This window comes from Panicum virgatum, chromosome 7K, assembly GCF_016808335.1.
Source record: "Panicum virgatum strain AP13 chromosome 7K, P.virgatum_v5, whole genome shotgun sequence".
NCBI classification, from domain to species: Eukaryota; Viridiplantae; Streptophyta; class Magnoliopsida; order Poales; family Poaceae; genus Panicum; species Panicum virgatum.
The window spans coordinates 38169056-38192089 of record NC_053142.1 but is presented as its reverse complement, the minus strand read 5'-3'; the positions used below and the strand labels follow the sequence as shown (position 1 = coordinate 38192089).

Genomic DNA, 23034 nt, shown 5'->3' with positions numbered 1-23034 from the left:
CCACGCCATGGCGACCTCGGAGGACCCGCCGCCGCCGCGAGGTCAGTCGCCAGCGTCAGGTCAGTGAGCCCTAGACTAGGCTGAGGGAATGTGCCGGGGTGCATGCCGGGCCGTCTAATTTGCGGTCGTCCGGAAAAAGGCCCTTCGTAACTGTCGAAACAGTGTCGCAACAGTATTTTTTTTTTGGATAAAAACATTTTGAAGAAATTTTTCAAGGGAAAAAATTTGAAGAGACCAAAATTTTTGATGAGAAAAATTTGAAAGATAAAGTTTTTTCCTCATGGACTGAAATTTTTTTCGCCAATATTAAGTTGTACAATATTTTTTGATAAAAATTTTCAAAGAAACTTTTTAAGGAAAAAATTGGAGAGACCGAAAAAATTTGAAAAAGTTTTAAGAAAAAACCGAAAAAATTGAAAAAGTTTTAAGAAAAAACTGAAAATATTTGAAGAAAAAATTTTGCATCTAAAATCGAAAAAAAATTGGAACAAAAACTTTTGCATCCAAAAATCAAAACAAAAAGAAATAAAAAAGAAAAAGAAAACACCACTACCCGGGGAGCTCGGCGCCGCCGCCGGGGGCGAGCGCCCGGGCAGGTCCCCGCCGCCGCCGGCGAGGCCTGAGGAGCGCGCTGCTGCGCCGCGCGCGGAGCTCCCTCCGGGAAGCCCGCCGCGCGCCGCGTCCGCCCAGCCGCGTCGCTCAGCGCCACTCCACCTCGCCGTGCCGCTCCGCCCCCAGCCGCTACCGCCGCAAGCTCGTGCGGGGGAGGTCGCTGCCGCTTTGCCCGGGGAGCCGCTGCTGCTTTGCGCCCTCAGCAGACTGCCGCGCTCAGAGAGAAAAGAGAGGAGACACAGACTGCCGTGCTCAGAGAGAGAAAGAGATACAATAGAGAGAAGCCGAGTGGAACTTGGAAGTGATAAGGTCTAGCGGGTCCCACCACATGTGGAGGGTCGGACGGATTGATCTAAGTTTTGTTCCGTCCGGCCAATTGTAAAAACAACATCGGGGTGCATGCTCGTGGATTGTTCGACGAAATGGCTTGCATTCCGTGAAGCGCCGCGACGGAAGAATACTGATCGCCGCCTGCTAAGTCAGCATGCTGACTAAGCACTGTCGACCCGGTGTTTAACTCAAGGTTGACCGGTCTCTTGTGCATATAAGGACATGTACAATGATACAGACGGCTGCTGTCTGTAATTGTTTTGAACATTGCACACAGACAATAGAATAGACAACTTATACAATGGGATGTCTGTTAGTGTGTTTGTTAGCTATTTAAACTATGTGTAGGCATATAAAACATGATGATTAAGTATGAAATTGGTCTTTGTATACCTTCGTGTGGTACTTCTCGCACAAAAGTGCTAATGTTGAGATTTGCATATGATATTTTCTCATCAACGATGACTGTTGTTACGTATATGAAACTGCATTTCAGAATTTCAACTTGTACCCAACTATCAGACCATAGTAAACAAAAACTAAGGAAAAATAAAAAAAATAAAAAGAGGACAACACTACACTTTGACCTTATCTCTTCGGTCCTCTGTCTCGTCATCATCCCGTGACTCTGTCTCTCTCTTCGATTCTTTTCTTCTTTCTCTATTTCGGCAGAAGGGGCGATGCTGAGCTTTCAGCTCATCCAAGCGATGGTGCGGATGGAGCATGGCGTCGCGGCAAGCATGGGCGACCGGATCTAGGCCGTCATTGCTGGCGGCGCAAATGTGCATCCCAAGCGCAGCGTTGCCGTCGGCGCAGGGTTGCGCGGTGCAACAGACGGCGAGCAGCCGGAGGAAGGCAGGTATCAGTTTTTTCGATTTGCCGCCATCTCTGCCTCCTCCGCCCGTTTGCGTTGCGGCCGGCATCGCGGCGGCCGGCTCGGCGCGACGGCCAGCGCTAAGAGGCAGGAAACTGCACGGAGCACGGGAAGGTTAGCGCTCCAAATCGAAAGCGGGGAGCACGGGATCTCTCACCGCCATTGCGAGTCGCAGCCACTCCTACAACGGGTGGCTTGCCGTCTACATCATCTGGGAGCACGAGCGCGTGCCGTCGTCTCGCGAGACGACGGCATCATCCAGTTCTTGGTTTTACTATCTCGGTAGTCACAATTAACCGGATATAGACAACATCATTATTAGCGTTGTACATGCCCTAAGGCGTGGATCGCTGATCGGATGGTGGGCATGCGCCGCTCTTCTGTGGTCTCGGCGACAGCACAAAACGGCGGTGCAGGCGACTTTGACGGCAGAGCCTCGCCGGAATCGAGTCGATCTCGAGCTAAGGAGCTCGGGTCGCGATGCCTCTTGGTGAGTTCGAATTAGGAGACGGAGGAAGCATCTGGGCAGGTCTCGACGGCGGCGGCGAGAGGAGGAGACTTAGTGCATCGGCACTTCGGCGACGCTTTGATGGGAGATGGAGGGCGACAGGCCACAGGGAAGACGAAACCGGGTCGAGCAGCTTCCGTACCTTACCTCAGCACAAATCGCTTCGTCCGGTTCTCGTCGGCGGAAAGGTGGCGGCGGAGGAGATCGACAGCAGAAAGGTCCATTCGTTTTTGGATCAGTTCCCATGTTCTGACGAAAGCTAATCCAGTATACTCTTGTTGATTGATTTTCCTGTCTGTCCGATTGAAACTGCTGAGTTCTGAGCGGGCATTTTGGTATAAACCGTTCGCCGCAACGTTTGCTAAGTTCTTGAGTGATTTTCTTGAGTGACGAAGTCCTGTAGATTTGACTGTTTGGCTGTTAAACACATGACTAGTCAATCTGAATTTTTTGTGAACCTGGTTTGCTTGTTCATATATTCTGAAAGCATTTCTGTTCGCTTCATATATCGTTTCTATTGCATTCCAGTTCAATGATACGAACAGCGGCTACTTCTGTATGCTCAATCCTCGAACCTTCTTCTGTATGCAAAGCCTAATCGGGCAACAGTGTTAGGATTCAGCTTTCCTTTGTGTTTCTCCCTATCAATTTGGGACATCAATCGAATTCAGCTGGATGCGAGCTGCTGCTTTGTGTTCAACTCTAAACTCAGGAATGGATGCATATGGTTTTCAAATCTCCGTTGCCACTATGCTTTGCTAGTAGCAGCACAATTTGCAACTGAAAAGCTCTTCTGCCATGCCTATGTTTCTTAAGCAACTCTCTATGCTTGCACATTTGTTTCTTCACTAATTTTCCGTCAATTGATGAGCTTTCATTACATTTCATTTATTCTTTTCTTCACTAACAATAACAATTTGGTTCATTGGAAATTCAGCTTTCAGTCCAGTCCTCTTTTACAAGTGACTGCAGTGGCGATGTTTCTTCCTTATGCCAGTCCTATTGTGTAGTGTGTGCAAGAACTCGGACTGAATTTGTAGGATTTAAAAATTTTGAATGCCAAAAGTGATTCAGACTATGTGGTCACAGATGGACTCGACGGATTGAAGGGAAAATGGGCCAGTTTCGTGGCTTATGTGGTCACAGATCCATGCCTGATGGGCTGGACCCTATGTTCATGGTCTCATCAGCATAGCATTTTCGGGTCCCCATGGGCCCCCACGTGCAGTAGTAGTCCCCGTGCTGCCCAATAAACACACAAATCTCTGTCTGTCCATGAATATTCTTTCCAATCCCAGCGGCCATCAAGTTTTTTAATCTGAAAAGGCTAATGAAAAACACCATTCCGGTTTCTTGTGTACAATCAGCATAATTTGCTACTAAAAATGTCATTTATGTGACTATGTCAGCACTTGCAAAGTTCTTGTAACAGCGCCAGTAAATTGATAGAGTTAAAAATTCTGTCCAATTTCTTTGTCGAAGTGTTAAAGCAGCTCATCATAGTTCTCACTTGGTAAGATCTATTGGTTCACATTATAATTGTCCAGTTGCAAAGAACACTAGGATGCGACGCTCTTTGCAATGAGGTGGGTGATTCGTCCATTGTATTCCAGTATTTCAGTGTTTAGTATTCAGGGTTCTTAGACAGATAATCATTTAAAATAGATTGCAATGTCCTCTAAATCAGGCAGGTCTGTTATGTATCATATTACATGCTATTTAAAATATAGCTTCTAATGTCCTTTACGATATCACTGGCCCTTGTCGGTCCAAGTTACAAGTGAAAGGTATATATGCCTGGGATGTGGCACTGGTTCTTGAAACAATAAACTATGAAGCTTAATTAACCAGAAATCCGAATAAATTTGTTCAACCGAAAGCAAATGAGGCTAAGATAAACACTGTATTGTTCGACAAACAATAAGAAAAACTAAAATGCAGGCAAAATGAATCAAACTAGCTAGGGAACAAACCAGCTAGGCTTAGTTGAGCACTTGCGAATATCCTCGGGTGAGCTGTATACGCACTCCAATCTATTATCCTGCATGCTGTGGCAGTAGGCCGCAATGGTAAACGGCACCTGCTGCAATTGTAATGGGCAGTGCTCGTCATGGACATAGTAGATCCGAGTTCCGCTGTTGGCGCCATGTTCCCGAAAGGTGTTGTGGTATCCATCCATGAACAGTTCGTAATTGCCAGCGTCTGGTACCTTGAGCCAGGCGAGACCGTCAGGCTTAGAGCGTAACTCGAAGATGCTGAAGGCCACTGGCCGGAAAGACCTGACGGTAGTCCTGACCAAAACCAACTTTTGGGGCAACGCAACAAGATGGAGATAGTTGAACTCTTCGAACCGATTACGATGAGTACCAATGCAGTACATCCTGTTGCCAAGATACGAGTAGTACATCCCCGGCGGCTTCGGGACCAGGTGGAGGACGTCGAGCGTCGCGGCGTCGTACACCGCCATCTTGCCGTTGGTATCCAGGCCGAACATCTTGCCGTCGTGGTAGGCGAAGTCGGAGAAGCCGGAGCCGAGGGGGGTGGGCTTCTCCACCTTGGTCCAGGCCGCGTCTCCAGGGCGGCAGAAAAGCATGCCCGTTTCCCCCACCAGCACCGCGTGGTACATCATGACCGTCATGCCCGCCGCCGCTGCCGGGGCGTCGGGCGGGACATGAACGGCGAAGCGGAAGAAACCCGTGAATTGGAGGTCGCGTACCCTGTTGGTACGCTGCACGTAAGGTACCCTGATGGTACGCTGGCGATCTCTGAAGACGACGTTGAGCGCGGGCAGGGCAGCCGTCGCGCCCGTGGCCAGGTGCGAGAGGCGGCAGGACGCGTCGCGGGTGTCGACGACGATGGACCAGCCGCGCGACAAGGGGAACACGAGCTCGGGCCCCGCGCTGGCGGCGCGGGGAAGCAGCAGGCGCGGCGCCGGGCCTACCGCGGCGCGCCACGACCGGCACACGGATCGGAACGCGGTGACCCCGGTGACGGCGTCGCGGGTCCGCTGCCCGATCAGCACCAGGAGATCCGTGGGGAGGTTCGACCAGTCGGGTTGTTCCTCGTCAGCCATTGCCGGCGATCCGGTTACAGATGGATTCAGGCCAAGAAGATGACGCCGAGTTCCTATATTCGCCTGAACGTGCGGCGCGGCTTCCTGATCCTTATATTCAGGGGAGGAAAAAAACAAATCTGATCGTGGCCGTTTCAATCTCCAAGTTCAGCCAAAGATCCGGAAAATGTACATAATCGGTGGCCCCTGGGTCCAGTTTATGCGCGAGAACGGATTTTCTCCAGCGCGCCGCCGTTCGGCGGGTTCACCGGTGCATCCTGATTCCTGGTCCAGAGGAAATCGACGTCGCGGCACAGGCCCGAACCATGCCTGGCTCGGTTCTGAAACGACTACACGGCCGGTAGGTAGCCCGACACGACGGCCATGCCCTTCACGCTTCACGGAATGGGTACGCGGCTCCGGGAATAGCTCTGCCTCCTGGGCAGACACGAGCCGAGCCGCGTGCTCTCTTTCTTCGCCGTGCCAGTGCCAAGGCGGGCACCTGCCGGGCAGCGGCCACCCCTAGGGGTGGTAACGAGCATGACCCCCCATTGCGGCCACGGGCGGAGTGGTGAATTGCTGATGCCGCCCGGCCTTCCTCCGGGTCGTGTACGGGACCGAGATCCGGCGCGCCGGTGAGGGCGGGATTCCCCTCCCCCTCTGCTTTGCGAAACGGATGGCTGGCGGTCGACGAGCGGTGGCAAAGGTTTAGATTCCGCGAAGAAAAATGCTCGGGGGCAGGGTAAGGAATACGTTGACGTGAAGGGAACCGATGCGTTTGGGAATCTGAATCCCTATCTCCCCGCCGTCCGCGGCTGGGCCTGAAGATATGGATGCCGCCATCGGCATCGCGCGCACGCACGCGCAGTAGGCAGCACGCAACTTCTACTGCCACGAGACTCGGTGCTTCTCCCTGCACGGTGGGAATGTGCCCCGACGCGCCTCTTTCTCCTCCCCTCATCCGAACGCGATCTGAACGCCACGGTGGGGGGCTCGGCGAAGCAGCTAGCGGCCTCTCTCACCCATGGAAGACACATGTCTCCATCTGCCGCTTGAGAGCGGCGGAAACGGAACAGACACGCGATGCTTCTCGTCTGAACGATGACGAGGGTTCTGCGGCGGACCCCCACCCCCAACGGAACGAGGGCTGCAACATGGCTGGATGCCATCCAGGTACCCAACTCGCGAGTCGCGATGCCCCCAGTAGGCAGTAGCCCACCGCATCAAATTATTGAGGATGGAATCGGCCTCGTCAGCGGGTAGGCATGGTCGCATGGAGGTTTTCTGATTACCAAACGCAACAGTTGTCTAGTGCGGCAGTGCCGGTGCATGAACCAAATCTCCAGAATATAAAGCACGCGTTGTTAATACAAAAATAAGCAGAGCGTGAGAAATCTTGGAAAAACAACTACTAGTATATAAATCACAGGTCAAACATACCGGAACAAACCGTGCATCCAACAGCCAGGCACGCGAAACATAGTGTGTCCTTCAAGCTATTTGTACCATTGAGCCAAAAAAAAAATCGTTTTCGCATCTGTTATTCTGGCAGTTTTTTTTCCTAGTGAAATTTGACTTGCCATGGCGCCGTGCGGAATTTAGACAATGATTCGTATAAGATCTACGATTCTTATACAAATGGCTTTTTTCCAAAAAAAAAATCTTATACAAATGAGTGATATCAGTATATATGAGAAGTCCGGGGTAGGAATGTGGCGCTTTCATCTTAATCATAGATTCATAGACCAGCACGCAAAACATTGAAAATTAAGACTAATGAACCAATCATTTATAAATCAAATAATTCTTATTCATAAAATGCTTTGACAGACATTTCTCCATACATATGCTCATTGTGGTAGACGCAGCTGACCACCTAGAGCTGTATACTTATTCAGATTCATCACTAGCATGCGGCAACATCAGAACCCATGCTTACTGACGATCATTTTCATACTAGATAGCCTGGCTTGGCTGCTTCACACAATAACCAAACGATAATCGCAAACACTTAACAAAAATAACTCAGCAGCAAATCGACACCAGATGCCCGGTCTTACTCGACAAGCACTCCGTCCTTCTCCTCCATGGCATCATCTTCCTCCCAGCAGAGAAGATTAGCCAGCTTGCCATCCTTCACCAGAGCAGCATTCTCCATATTGTGACCCTCGAAGCAATGAAGAACAGATTTGGGCGAGCTAACAACAGCATCTTCAGCAGCAGAAAAGCTCTGGTAGATTAGTAGACCACCGCAGGGCAGCTCCTGCTCTACCATGTTGTTGCAGTCATAAACATCAGCATCAAGCTTCTTGCCCCACGTCGCAGCTTGGCCACGCCCGCCAAAGATGGTCACAGCAACAGAGAACTCCGAAGGGCCAAAGCACCTGAGAACCCTCTTGACGAGGTCACCGTAGGCAAGTGCAGTGGCGTCAAAGCCCATAACTTCATAACTTGCATAGCTGAAACCATCCTCAGGGGTCACATGAATGGTGGAGAAAGCAGAGTCATGGATCGCATTCATGGAGTAGCCGCAGGGTTCAAAGTCAAAATCACAGATCTCCATCTCAGGAACAATTTCAGATATACCAGAGAGCTTGGTCATTTCCTTGGCACATGTTGTGTGGCCATCAGCAGAAGTCTTGAAAAAGACTGAAGCTTTCTTCTTATCAAGACCAGTCATGCACATCTCAAGGTTAACCATGGGTTGCTCTGGGTACTCAGTGGCGTAGTAGATGTGCCACTTCTGTCCAGGTCTTGCTGGATCTCCAATCACATAAGCATTACCACCAGACTTCAGGCCGCCAAAGTAGCGGTTAAGGGCAGCAACCTCCTCAGAGAAGCTCCTGTGGGGGGCTGGCTGAGCACTGGGGAAGATGAACATCCCACGGGAGTACTTCACAGCAGCAAGCGGCATAGACAGCTCTTCAGCAAGCTCAAGAATCCTTGGAATGGTGAGCAGAAGCTTGGTAGTCCCACAGGTCTTTATGACAATCTTCAGAGGATAGATAAACAGGCTCGACTCAGAGAGGACATAGGAGTCAAAATCCTTGTTGGAGAGCTCGGACACAATGGTGCACCGTGCAAGATCCAGAACAGAATCAATCTGGGCCCTAGAGAGGGCACGCAAACCACGCCCATGAGGGTCAATAAAGACAGGTGCCTCAGAGAAGGTGATCTCAAGGCGCTTCTCATAGCCCTCAAACCCGATCGCTGAGACCGGGGGAGCGTCAGCAGCAGAAAGGACAGCCATTGGAGCAGGTGAGTCAGAACACAATGCCGGAGATGGAGGAGGGAGGAGTGCAGGGAGCAAGACTGGGGAACTGGTCGATTATCAGGAAGCAGCAGGCCAGAGAGATTGGTCAGAATCAAAGCGTTAGAAAAGAAATCCTAAACTACTAGGATGGGGAAGCACGAAAGGGATATCAGGATGGCTTCTTCGCGCACTGCAGTAGAAAAAATAAGACAATGTTAGCAACACATCAGAAAAAACAGAGGTGGTATGAAGAGTATAACTGTGATTATCAATTCTTACGTTGGAGTAAGCAGCAGACTGGAACTTCTTCACTCCTCCAGCAGGTCGAACGTCCTCAATGCTGTAGCCAAGGGGAGCTTCATACATCATGGAACGACTACTGCTAGACTTCTTGCCACCCTTAGACTCCATTAGTACATCAAATTCCTGCAGGAAGGGCAGAATCAATGAGTCTATTACATCTGATCAACGAATTCAAACAACAATTTTTCTGCTTTTTATTATCACAATCTAGGCAATAAAGTCAATCATTCATGCTGATAGGATGGTTACAAGAAACCATCAAAACATACCACAGCTATACGAGTACAGAGAATCCAATGGCCAAATAAATATTTCCAACAAATCAAGATATGTGTTATTCGCACAATTATTGCATTAATCATAGATCTGTTAGAACGGATCAAAGTTTAATCTTGTACGACCTCATCAAATTCCTAAAAAATCACAATCTCACCTATTTCGAGAAATCATCTGCGTACTCACATGAATCTGTATTTCCTATCCACGAACCGAAATCTAAATAAATTTGAACAGTAATCTTCCTACCAGCAAGTTTCAAGTAATTACAAAACAACCTGTTCGAGGTACTAATCCTCATAGAAATATCAAACCTCGAATCTAGTCACCGGACAAAAAAAAACATAATACAAAACATGCCCAACAAATCTGAAGTCTAGCTACAGCAGGTCAAAAGAGGGCATCGCATGAATCTGTATTTCCTATCCACAAACCGAAATCTAAATAAAAGTGAACAGCACTCTTCCTACCAGCAAGTTTCAAGTAATTACAAAACAACCTGTCCGAGGTACTAATCCTCCGCAGAAATATCAAACCTCGAATCTAGTCACCCGACAAGAAAAGTAACATAACACAAAACATGCCCAACAAATCTGAAATCTACTACAAGCTAACCAGGTCAAAAGAGGGCACCGGCCAGGCGACACTTACAATTCGACGAAGCTATGTGTGGAACCCTCCCGATTCCCGAGCGCGCACGCGTGATCCGGAACAGATCCCGTGAACTTTCCCCCCTTCACCGCCTTCCGACGCAGCAGACCCCAGACTGAGACCAGCCAAAAGGATTTCTCTCCCTACGAACTCGGCGAGTTCCTCGGTTCCGTTAGCTTCTCTCAGCGAGACGAGCGGCGGCGGCGGTGAGGGAGGAGGAAATTCGTTGGCAAGAAGAAGCGTGCGGCTGGGGAAGGGATGCCCTGATTTGGCCCGGCTTTTATAGCTCCGGCTACCGGGTCCGGGTTTCCGTGGGCGCCAAGTAGACGGGCCGACCCGTTCCACTGGACCCGTGCTCGCGTGGAGGCCCCCGGGCCACTAGCTTGGTCGGTGGGACCCGCCACGATCGGGGTTCGCGGCCGTGAAGGCCTTGGGCCACGGTGGACCGCGTGCACGGAGGAGAGGAGGTGCACGCACTCCGAGCCGCCTCGGGTACTTTGGTTGGACTCGGAAGGGGTTTTCTTTGAATTTCCAGGGCCTGGCAAGTGGACCCCAACGTGTCGGAGGTGAGGAACGCCGCGGCCAGCTGGTGGCTGACTAGGCGTGGTAGGCTGGGGAAGCTTCCCGGTGGCCTCGTGGTCGCGGAGGCTGGGCGGCCAGCAACTGTTTTTTTTTTCCATCTTGTTTTATGCCGTCCACTAAAGTTTTCAACTTCTACATTCTTTTCTTTTCTCTTTTTCTTTCCTTTTAGGTTAGCGTGCCGGTACGAAGATTATAATGGACAAATAGATCAACTCTAGAAAATGATGATTTAATGGACAAATAGATCAACTCTAGGACATGTTAAAGAAAGGCAAAATAGTCAATTAAATCCCTAAACTTTCTTCAAAGGCTCAAATTTCATTGTTCAACTATCAAAAAAGTCAATTTAGTCTCCAAACTTTTCATTTGAGCCCAATTTAAACTCTGGTGTGATGTGGCATGCGAAATCATCGCAAAGTGCATGTAAAGTTCTTGATACGTTACCAAATGCAACACGGTACCCATTTAAGTGCCATATTAACCCATAATTCATTTATATAGAAAAATAAGTCATTGTTGATCCTATGTCTATGAATAAATGGTTTACGTTTTTGTTTATTTGTGCATTCAAATTGACTATTGAACCATATTTTTTATGACACATCGAATGTGACGAAAAATATCAGAGGATAAAGAGTTTATTTATATATATATATATATATATATATATATTGGCTCATTTTTAGGTCATCCATTGTTGACTAGGGATGTCAACATGGCATGGCACATAGGACTAGGGATGAAATTGAGTCCAAATAGAAAATTCGAGGACTAGATTGGCCAATTTCATAGTTGAGGGACGAATTTGAGCTTGAGGTGACAGCTGAGGGATCAAATCGGTTACTTTGCCTTAAAGAAAAAAAAATCAGCAAACCAACTAACTAGCACGTCAGTGGAGGTGAGGAAATTGGATGGTAGGGTCAGCCAAATCCATGCTGCGGTGCATATAAAGTAAGATGATTGGTTGGTTTTTGAATATGAAAAACATAGTGATTAAAATGTCCAACTCTGACTTTAATGATAGAGAGAATTACTAAAATATCCTTCTAGTTGCAATATACATTTGGACAAGATCCGATCACACTATTGTAGTTCTTGTGCCCTACATGACTAATATCATGAATATTGAATATTTTAGATGTTACAAACATATCTTGCGGCAAAATATAGTAGCAAAAGGTAAAATCTATGTTGGGTTCAAAATGCATAGTATTCTCAACTAGAAAGTGGACGACAAAGTAAAAAAAGAAGGATATGTGTATCCTCACCGACTTTGTAGCAAAAGTCTCTTTGCAATACCAAATCTAGCTTGGCTTACCTGTCCAGTAAAAAAAAAGGAGCTTACCTGCGTGGGCAACAAATCTACATACTCCCTCCATCAAAAAATAAGTCATTTTAGAAATTTTAGCACAGATTAATAAAAATGTAAAATGACCATATTTGCCCTTATTTATTATTCATATTTCACACTAATTGATTCTTATATGCACATATACTTTTCAAATAGAGTAGTTTTGACACTAATTTTGGCACAAATTTTGAATTCCAGAATGACTAGTTTGTTTTTGGGACGGAGGGAGTAAACAACAACATGCACAAAAGCATGAGTGAATTTATTTCCCCGGCATCAAAATAATAGGCGCATGGCAAGGCATTTATAGGTTCATCACGAACACAACAATTCAACAAAACATTGGCTGACCCTTCAGAGCAAGTCCACCTGTAGCGCATCTAGGCCGATAGATGCTATTGGTAAGTTTCGGTGATTCATGACAACCGTATGCGACTAATGTGTGTTTTGAAGGAAAACTCATTGACTGGATTAGTCTCATATGAAATATGAAAGGAGACCCCTCAATTCGAAACAATCTTGCGAACCAAGGACTCAATTTGAAAGCATAAGGACCTTTCTAGTCTCAAGTGTCACAAGGAGATGAATGACACTTGTTTTAGCTAGGTTTTATAGTTTATCGTACTATTAAGAGGGGTTCATGAGTTAGTAGCTTGATCAAATTTGAGTTGGCCTTAGAAATCTTGCACACTCGCTCAAAATCAGCTCAAGATGGTCAATAGAAGTTAACACAACACTTGGAAGAAGAAACAATCGAAGTTACATTCAAATCCAAGTCAATTCATCTGAAAACAAAGAAAAACAGCAGCACCGGTTGAACCGGTGCCCTAGCATCGGAGCATCCGATGCTTGGCGGAAGGACCGATGCTCTGTCGGTCTATCTTCTCTGGATGCAGGCAGGAATCAAGTCAAATAACTCTATAGCACCGGTTGAACCGATGGTCAAAAGATAAGCACCGGTGCATTAGATGTGCTTTGTTCCAGAGAGCATGTTTTGGTGGACTTCAACTTCTTTTCAGCACCGGTAATCGAAGTTACATTCAAATCCAAGTCAATTCATCTGAAAACAAAGAAAAACAGCAGCACCGGTTGAACCGGTGCCCTAGTGTCGGAGCATCCGATGCTTGGCGGAAGGACCGATGCTCTGTCGGTCTATCTTCTCTGGATGCAGGCAGGAATCAAGTCAAATAACTCTATAGCACCGGTTGAACCGATGGTCAAAAGATAAGCACCGGTGCATTAGATGTACTTTGTTCTAGAGAGCATGTTTTGGTGGACTTCAACTTCTTTTCAGCACCGGTTGAACCGACGCTTCAGAATCAAAGCACCGGTGCATTGGATGTACTTTGTTCCAGAACGCTTGTTTGAGTTGATCAGTGAACCTCTTCAGCACCGGTTGAACCGATGCCCCTACGGAGCATGCACCGGTGCAATGACGCAAGCGTGGATACTGTGTCAGAAGCTACTAATTGGACACAGAGAGACCGGTTGAACCGATGCCTATACTTTCTGTCCCGTCAGTTCTTCCGGTGGTCACGGTTTTTCTGCAGAAAACGTCCAACGGTTATGTGACCTCCTCCACTCTATATAAGGGTACCCCCTGGCTCATTTCAGTTACCTTTTGACACCTTGAAAACCTGAGGCCACCCTTGAGAAAAAGAGAAAGAGCTTTGAGCAAAAGAGAGAAGATCTAGTGCTTTGTTTGTGCTTCAACCTTGAAGAATTCATCCTTTGCAAGTGTAGCAAGTGTGCTTGAGCTAGGGCCAACTGAGTGTAGGTCAAGTGAAGGCTTAGGAGCCTGTTACTCTTGGTGATTGGCAGCACCTAGACGATCTTGGTGATTGAAGGTGTTTCTTTCGGAGCTTGCCAAGGATTGTGGGAGCCCGAAGAAGTTTGTACGTGGCTTGAGCTCCACCACGCCGTGATGGTGAATGGAGACTCTTAGTGAGCGCCCAAGTCTCGGTGATATGGGAGGTGACAAGACTCTTAGTGAGTGTCACAACGTGGATTAGGGGTGTGTGCCAACACATCGACACCACGGGAAAAAATCCGGTTGTCTCTTGCCCACTCTTTCTTTTCAAGCATTTACTTTCATACATCTTTTCATGTGCTTGACCTTAGAGATAATAACTTAGCTCTACCTTGCTTAGTTTCTTTTCTTTAGTAGCTTGTGTAGCTTGCTTAGTTAGCCGGTTGGTGAATTGAGCCTTACTAGCATTGCATAGGTTAAGGTTGTTTTAATTGCTTTAGAATTTTGAAAAAGGCCCAATTCACCCCCCTCTTGGTCCATCGATCCTTACAATTGGTATCAAAGCCTCGTTGCTCATTTGGATCATTAGGCTTCACCGCCTAGAGCTATGGCCAAGATGGGTGGTTCGCCGCCTCACTTCGAGGGCAAAAACTTTGCCTATTGGAAAGTTCGCATGGCCGCATACCTTGATGCGCGATTGCCCCCGAAGTGTGGTTGGCAACAAAGACCGGGTTCACCAGAACTCCCACCACGGAACAACTTAAGTGGAATGCAAAGGCAAGAAATGTAATTTTCGAAGCCATTAGTGAGGAAGTCTTTGCTAGGGTAAATGGCATGGACTTAGCAAGTGATATATGGAAAGAGCTAATTGAAATCCATGAAGGCTCCACTAAAGTCCGTGAACAAAAATATCACTTGTTTAGAGCTAAGTATGATTCTTTTAAGATGCTTGCTCATGAAAATTGCAATGATATGTATTCTCGCTTGAATGTCATTGTCAAGGACATTAATGCTCTTGAAGTTTCTAAAATTGACAGTGGCTCCATCAACCGCAAGATTCTCATGCTCCTTTCAAAACCCAAGTACAACATTATCAATGCTATGCTTCAAAAGGAGAATCTTGACACGATGGAAGTGGGAGAGCTTGTGGGCGAAATTCGCGCTCATGAAATGGGTATCCTTGGTATGTCCGAAGAGCCAACAACAAGCAAGTCTATTGCTCTCAAAACCAAGGCCAACAAATCCCGCAAGCTCAAGATGGTCAAGCAAGAATCAAGCTCAAGCAATGAAGAAGAAGATCATCATGAGAGCTCATCCGATGAAAAAGATGATGGAGAACTTGCTCTCATGATGAGAAAGTTCACACGCTTGAATGACAAGATCAATAAGAAGGGTTTCAACTTTGACCCCAAAAGAAGAATGTTCCGGCCATGGGGAGATGTCAAGAACAAAACTTGTTACAATTGTGGAGAAAAAGGCCACATCTCTTCCGATTGCCCCAAGCCGGACAAGAAAAAGAAGGACAACAAAAACAAACATCGCCATGATTCAAGCGATGATGAAGAGGATGAAAAGAAGAATTATTGGTGGAAAAACAAGAGTGGGTGACCGATGTCTCATCAAGCGAAGATTCAAGTGATGAAGAAGATATCGTCACCATCGCCCTCACAAATGAAGAATCACCACTACCTCCGCCTCCCATGTGCCTCGTGGCAAAAGGTAACACAAAGGTATGTGAGGTAGATAGTGAAAATGATAGTGATGAAGAGCTTGACCCTTATGAATTCACTAACCTCATTAATGAGTATACATTCGTCATCAAGAGGGAAAAGGGCAAAGTCAAGATTCTTGAGAGCACTCATGCCAAGTTAGAGCTTGCCCACTCCGACTTGCTTGGCAAGTACAATGACTTGCTCAAAGAGCACAATGAGTCACTTGTACTTGCTAAGCAAGTTGAAGAGAGCCACAAAAAGCTTAAACAAGAGCATATGGAGTTGGCTCAGAAATATCAAGAACTTGAATTTGCCTATGAAGCAATTGACCCAAGTCTTGAGAACTTTGCTCATGAAACTATTGAAAAGGTCAATGCTTCTACTTCATGTGATGACCTACTCATTAATGCAAATGCCACTAATATTGTGCCCGAGCTTGCTCCTTCTAGGGAAAAGGAATTGATGGATCAAGTAGCAAGCCTCAAGAGTAGTGTGGAGAAGCTCTCAAGAGGAGAATACATCCACAAGGAAATTCTCTTCAATAATGCTCGTGACTATGGCAAGAGAGGTCTTGGTTCATTTCCGGAGCCAAATCAAGGCACTACTCCTTCTCCGGAGATCAAGACTAGCTTCATCAAGGAAATTGGTTCATATTGCCAACATTGCCAAGTCACCGGGCAGCACACTAGGGAGTGCACCTTACCATCACGTCCTCTTCCCACTTTACTTAAGAATTACTCATCAATGTTTCAAAATAACTATTTTCTCTTGAGTAAAGTGAAGGGTAAGGTGAAGGCCAAATTTATTGGCAAAATTGCTAAGGAGTCAAAGAAGGAGCTCCCCAAGCAACTTTGGGTCCCAAAAGCTCTTGTCACACACATGTGCAAGGCCCAAAGCTTGTTTGGGTTCCTAAAACTCAAAAGTGAATTCTCATGTGTGTAGGTGAACTACAAAGCCTGTGGAAAACATTGGGTACTTGATAGCGGTTGCTCTCAACACATGACCGGCAATGATAGCATGTTCACCACTCTTGAAGACCCCGGAGATCATGAACATGTCACCTATGGTGATAATTCAAGGGGAAAAGTTTTAGGTTTGGGTAGAATAGCAATCTCTAAAGATTTATCTATTTCTAATGTCTTGTTTGTAGAAACTCTTAGTTTTAATCTCATTTCTATTGCTCAATTATGTGATCTTGGACTAACGTGTACCTTTGACAAGAATGGTGTTGTAGTAACTCATGAAAAAGACAAGTCATTGGTATTCACGGGGTTTAGGCATGGCAACATTTACTTGGTGGATTTCTCTTCAAAGCAAACAAGCATCATGACATGCCTCTTCACCAAGTCATCTCTTGGGTGGCTTTGGCATAGAAGAATTGCTCATATTGGCATGAGCAACCTCAAGAAGGCCCACAAGAGAGGGATGATCACCGGCTTGAAGGACGTTACCTTTGACAAGAACAAATTATGCAAAGCATGTCAAGCCGGGAATTAAGTTGCAACACATCATCCCATCAAGACGATGTTGTCTACCTCCAAGCCGCTCGAGCTACTTCACATGGATCTCTTTGGTCCAACTACATACAAGAGCATTGGTGGTAACCTCTATTGCCTAGTTATTGTTGATGATTTTTCACGTTATACTTGGGTCATGTTTCTAGGCGATAAGGGTGAAACTCCGGAAATCTTCAAGACATTTGCAAGAAGAGCTCAAAGGGAGTACAACTCCCCAATTGTGAAGATCCGGAGTGACAACGGCACCGAGTTCAAGAATATGAAGATTGAATAATGGTGCGATGAAGAGGGCATCAAGCATGAGTTCTCCGCCACCTACACGCCTCAACAAAATGGAGTGGTGGAAAGAAAGAACAAGACACTCATCACTCTAGCAAGAGCAATGTTGGATGATTATGGCACGTCCGAGAATTTTTGGGCGGAAGCAATCAATACGGCGTGTCATGCATCCAACCGAGTGTATCCCCACTGACTCCTCAAGAAAACTCCATATGAGCTCATCACCGGGAAGAAACCAAATATATCCTACTTTCGAGTCTTTGGTTGCAAATGCTTCATCTATAAGAAGAAAAGGCTCGGTAAGTTTGAGAGTAGATGTGATGAAGGTTTCTTTCTTGGTTATGCGTCAAACTCCAAAGCATATAGAGTATTCAATCAAACCTCCGGGTTAGTTGAAGAAACATGTGATGTGGAGTTTGATGAATCTAATGGCTCCCTAGAGGAGGTTGTTGGCTATGACAATGTAGGTGATGAGGAGATTGATGAAGCTTTAAAGAATATGTCCATTGGGGATATCAAGCCGGAAGAGGTGCATGAAGGCAATGATCAAGGGGGAGGACCTTCCTCATCTACACCAAGCATCTCTACGGCACCCCAAGTGGATGAAGATCAAGAAAAAGATGATCCACAACCTCAAGAAAATGTGCCAACACCAACACCCCAAGTCCAAGAAAAAGAAGAGCAAAATGTTCCACCACAAGCACAAGTCACCCATGATACACCCCAACAAGCATCCACGCAAGCACCGCTAGTGAAGTATGGTCGCATCTCCAAGGATCATCCAATTGGTCAAATCATTGGTAGTCCTTCCAAGGGAGTAAGAACTCGCTCCAATCATGCTTCATTTTGCGAATATTACTCGTTTGTTTCTTGTATTGAACCCACTAGCATAGAGGACTTCACCGCATGAAGTTTGGGTCCTCGAAGCTCCTCCGAAAGACAAGAACATCATCGGCACCAAGTGGGTCTTTCAAAACAAGCAAGATGAACATGGGGTGGTGATACGCAACAAAGCTAAGACTTGTGGCAAAAGGGTTTTCTCAAGTCGAAGGTTTGGATTTTGGTGAAACTTTTGCTCCGGTCGCAAGACTTGAAGCTATCCGCATCCTTCTTGCTTACTCTTCACATCATAACATTAAGTTGTATCAAATGGATGTGAAAAGTGCATTCTTAAATGGCGTTATTAACGAACTTGTTTATGTTGAGCAACCTCCCGGGTTTGAAGATCCGAGGAATCCTAACCATGTTTATAGGTTGCACAAGGCACTCTATGGGCTCAAACAAGCTCCAAGGGCTTGGTATGAGAGGCTTCGTGACTTCCTAATCATGCAAGGCTTCAAGATCGGGGGGGTGGACACCACATTGTTCACAAAAGATGTCAACGGTGATCTTTTCATTTGTCAAATTTATGTTGACGATATTATCTTTGGCTCAACTAATGATTCACTAAGCCATGAGTTTGCTACCATGATGTCTAGGGAATTCGAGATGTCTATGATTGGCGAATTGATCTTCTTCCTTGGTTTTCAAGTCAAACAAATGAAGGAAGGGACATTCATCCATCAAGAAAAATATACTAAAGATATCTTGAAGAAGTTCAAGATGGATGAGTGCAAGCCAATCAAGACACCCATGGCAACCAATGGGCATCTCGACTTAGATGTGGACGGTAAATCGATTGATCAATCTCTCTATCGTTCTATGATAGGGTCTTTGCTTTACCTTACCGCATCTAGGCCCGATATAATGTTTAGTGTGTGCTTGTGTGCCCGCTTTCAAGCAAACCCAAAGGAATCACACATTTCGGCTGTGAATAAGATCCTTCGGTATCTCAAGCACACCCCAAGCATAGGCTTGTGGTACCCCAAAGGCGCAAGCTTAGATCTCTTGGGATACTCGGATTCGGATTTTGCCGGAAGCCGTGTGGATCGCAAGAGTACCTCCGGGGGTTGCCACTTGCTTGGGCGTTCTCTAGTTTCTTGGTCGAGTAAGAAGCAAAATTCCATGGCTTTGTCCACCGCGGAAGCGGAATATATAGCGGCCGGTGCATGTTGTGCCCAAATCCTATATATGAAGGAAACCCTTTTGGACTTTGGTGTGAAACTAGATAGGATCCCACTCCTTTGTGACAATGAAAGTGCCATAAAAATTGCCAAGAATCCGGTTCAACACTCTCGCACAAAGCACATTGATATTCGTTATCACTTCTTGCGTGATCACGAAGCCAAAGGAGACATATCTCTTCAAGGTGTGAGATCCGAGGAGCAATTGGCGGATATTTTCACAAAACCATTAGACGAGAGTACTTTTGTTAGGCTAAGGAATGAGCTTAATGTATTAGATGCGGCAAACATCATGTAAAATGCCTTGTCATATAGAAAAATGCATACATATAGGACACTTGTCTAACCTTGTCAAGATAGTGATGAACATGGGTCTTGCATGAGCCGGTGGTCTTCGTTTCGCTCATGGCATGAAGAATGGTTCATCATGAAGAAGCTTGCCGAGGGTTCAAACTTGACAAAATAGATTTAAATTTGTGCAATGCATGTGCTTGTCATATAAAATGCATCCATGTTTTATTTCTAGCTTTGCATTAGCATTGCATCACGGTAGTAGCATCACAAGGGAGCAAATCACACTTCGAGAAAGATATTCATGCTAAATATGATATATCATCTCTACAAGGGTGATAAGATCAATGTTGCGCTTTCATGCCTATTGAGACACGTCCTATCGAACTTAAAGTTTCAATCTCTAAGTTCATAGGCAAAGTGGCTCATACATTTGGTTTTTGTGTTTAAAACTCGCTTGGATCTTAATTTGCCTATGTTTATGTAAAATCTTGCGAGCACTTAGTATGAGTGTTTGAGGGGTGAGGTTGTCTCTCGAAAATGGTCCAAATTGAGTGTTTATGGCTTTGTTTTTTGTGTTTTTGGATCAGAAGTAGAGTTTGTAGTTCAGCAGAAATTTTCCTTAACCACCGGTTAAACCGACGCCCTGTTTTTACCCTCATCGGTTCATCCGGTGCTTAAGTCTTCGTGGCTCGGTTTCTGCATCGCCTCTGGAACTTCTCCTGACCATTACACCGATGGCCACCGGTGCTTCCGATGGTTGGCGGATGAACCGACGTCTCAGCATCGGTTCAACCGGTGCTACTGCATGGAGTAATGGCCCTTGCAGTGTCTCTGGACCTTACTCCTGCCGTTGCACCGACGCCCATCGGATGTTCCGATGCCTCAGTGGCGGTTCTTCCGGTGCCTCTGTTGACCACGTTTTCACTCTCTCAGATCTGGTCAAAGTTACACCGATGGATACTCCGATGCCTATGTCTCTGCACCATCGGACCTTCCGGTGCTTTAGGGTTGGCGGGCCCGCTCGTCCTGTTTTGACTTAACCCTTCCGCGGGCCCCGCGCGTCAGTCTCTATCTCTTTCTTCTACCTCGCGAACCGTCGCCCCTGCCTCAGACACCACTCCGCCGCCGCTCGACCTCTCGCCGCCGCTGCTCTGCTGCACCGCTGCCGCGCCCGTGCTCGCCACTCCGAGCCGCCGCCGCCGCCAGCTCCCTGCACCACCCACACGCCGCGTTCGCGCCACACACGCGCCGCTCCAGCACCATCCGCGCACCACTGCCATCCACGTCCGTCGCCGCCACTCGCCTGCACTGCCGCCGACGTGTCCTCTTGAATCTCGCGCGAGAAGCCCCACTTGCTCCACTCCACGCGCGAGGATTCGAGCCCTGCTCTGAGCTTTCTCCACCTTTGTTTTGGGTGCACACAAGGTGTTCGAGAAATTGCCTCTTAGGCTGTTTCTTCGATTTCTTCCCTGATTTGCAAGGGTATGGCCTACACACTCTTTGGCATGTGAAGTTCTTTTGGTTAATTATCTTTTACACATGACCACATATGACCTTTGCCTCTCACCCACACAACTAGGCTCTTAACTTGATGAGATCTTTTTTAGTGTGTTCTTTCAGAGGTTATCCACTAGAATTCACGTCACAGGCTCAATTCAAATCCATGTTTTGTTTCTATGATAGATGGCTGGTGACAAGAAGGGCAAGGGCAAGATGGTTGTGCAGAAGAAGAAGAAGCGCACCCTAGAGGATCGTGAGCGCGAGCAGGCTGAGGCAGTTTGTAAGGATCGATGGACCAAGAGGGGGGGTGAATTGGGCCTTTTTCAAAATTCTAAAGCAATAAAACAACCTTAACCTATGCAAGGCTAGTAAGGCTCAATTCACCAACCGGCTAAACAAAGCAAACTACACAAGCTAACAAAGATATGAAACTAAGCAAGGTAGAGCTAAGCTATGATCTCTAAGGTCAAGCACATGAAAGAAAGCATGAAAGTAAGTGCTTGAAATGAAAGAGAGTGCAAGAGACAACCGGATTTTTCCCGTGGTGTCGATGTGTTGGCACACACCCCTAATCCACGTTGTGACACTCACTAAGAGTCTTGTCACCTCCCATGTCACCGAGACTTGGGCGCTCACTAAGAGTCTCCGTTCACCATCCCGGCGTGGTGGAGCTCAAGCCACGTACAATCTTCTTCTCCGGGCTCCCACAATCCTTGGCAAGCTCCGCGAGAAACACTTCGATCACCAAGATCGTCTAGGTGCTGCCAAACACCAAGAGTAACAAGTTCCTAAGCCTTCACTTGACCTACACTCAGTTGGCCCTAGCTCAAGCACACTTGTTACACTTGCAATGGATGAGTTCTTCAAGGTTGAAGCACAAACTAAGCACTAGATCTTCTCTCTTTTGCTCAAAGCTCTATCTCTTCTTCTCAAGGGTGGCCTCAGGTTTTCAAGGTGTCAAAAAGGCAACTGAAATGAACCAGGGAGTACCCTTATATAGAGTGGAGGTGGTCACATAGCCATTGGAAGTTTTCTGCAGAGAAACCGTGACCACCGGAAGAACCGACGGTATAGAAAATATAGGCATCGGTTCAACCGGTCTCTCTGTGTCAAAGAAGTAGCCGTTGAAGTTCTGACACAGTATCCACGCTTGCGTCATTGCACCGGTGCATGCTCCGTAGGGGCATCGGTTCAACCGGTGCTGAAGAGGTTCGCTGATCAACTCAAACAAGCGTTCTGGAACAAAGTACATCCAATGCACCGGTGCTTTGATTCTGAACCGTCGGTTCAACCGGTGCTGAAGAGAAGTTGGAGTCCACCAAACATGCTCTCTGGAACAAAGGACTTTCATTGCACCGGTGCTTTGATTCTGAACCGTCGGTTCAACCGGTGCTGAAGAGAGGTTGAAATCCAGCAAAACATGCTCTCTGGAACAAAGGGCTTTCATTGCACCGGTGCTTATCTTCTTGACCATCGGTTCAACCGGTGCTTTACTTGATGTCTGCCTTCATCCAGAGAAGATAGACCGACAGGGCATCGGTCCTTCCGCCATGCATCGGATGCTCCGATGCTTGTGCACCGGTTCAACCGGTGCTACTGATTTTCTTTGTTTTCAGCTGTTTTGACTTGGATTCGAATGTGACTTTGATTGTTTCTTCTTCCAAGAGTTGTGTTGACTTCTATTGACCATCTTTTGCTGTTTTTGAGTGAGTGTGTAATATTTCTAGGGCCAACTCAAGATTGATCAAGCTACTAACTCATGAACCCCTCTTAATAGTGCGATCACTACAAAACTATAAAACCTATACTAACCTAAGTGTCCTTCTCAACCTTGTGACACTTAGGACTAGAAAGATCCTTAGCCTTGACATATAAGTTAAAAGCCGAGATCGCCTTTTTGAATGACCGAAATTAAGGGGCCTCTTTTGACATATGACCAAATGAGCGATAATGATCTTTTAAGCTGCACAAACTCATTAGTCACAATAACGGTTGTCATTAATCACCGAAACATACCTTGAGGGCCTAGATGCTTACAATCTCCCCCTTTTTGGTGATTGATGACAACACAAACATAAATAACGAGAGAGCGAGAAAGATAAAGCAAGATAAACACAAGCGAACTCG

The 23034-nt window shown here is 46.6% G+C and overlaps 1 protein-coding gene across 1 annotated transcript; it reads right to left on the bottom strand.

Annotated features, from left to right (window-relative positions):
• Positions 1 to 7143: 7143 nt before the first annotated feature.
• On the bottom strand, positions 7144 to 10128 carry LOC120642460 (S-adenosylmethionine decarboxylase proenzyme). Its single transcript, XM_039918994.1, has 3 exons — positions 9860 to 10128; positions 8909 to 9055; positions 7144 to 8819 (listed from the first exon to the last, which is right to left on the bottom strand). Exon 3 carries the CDS (start codon positions 8624 to 8626, stop codon positions 7433 to 7435), a length of 1194 nt encoding a protein of 397 aa, XP_039774928.1. The 5' UTR covers positions 8627 to 8819; positions 8909 to 9055; positions 9860 to 10128; the 3' UTR covers positions 7144 to 7432.
• Positions 10129 to 23034: the final 12906 nt, after the last annotated feature.

What these genes read in the sequence shown, in the direction of transcription:
- LOC120642460 (XM_039918994.1), bottom strand. Translation starts at nt 8,626, where the DNA reads ATGGCTGTCCTTTCTGCTGCTGACGCTCCCCCGGTCTCAGCGATCGGG.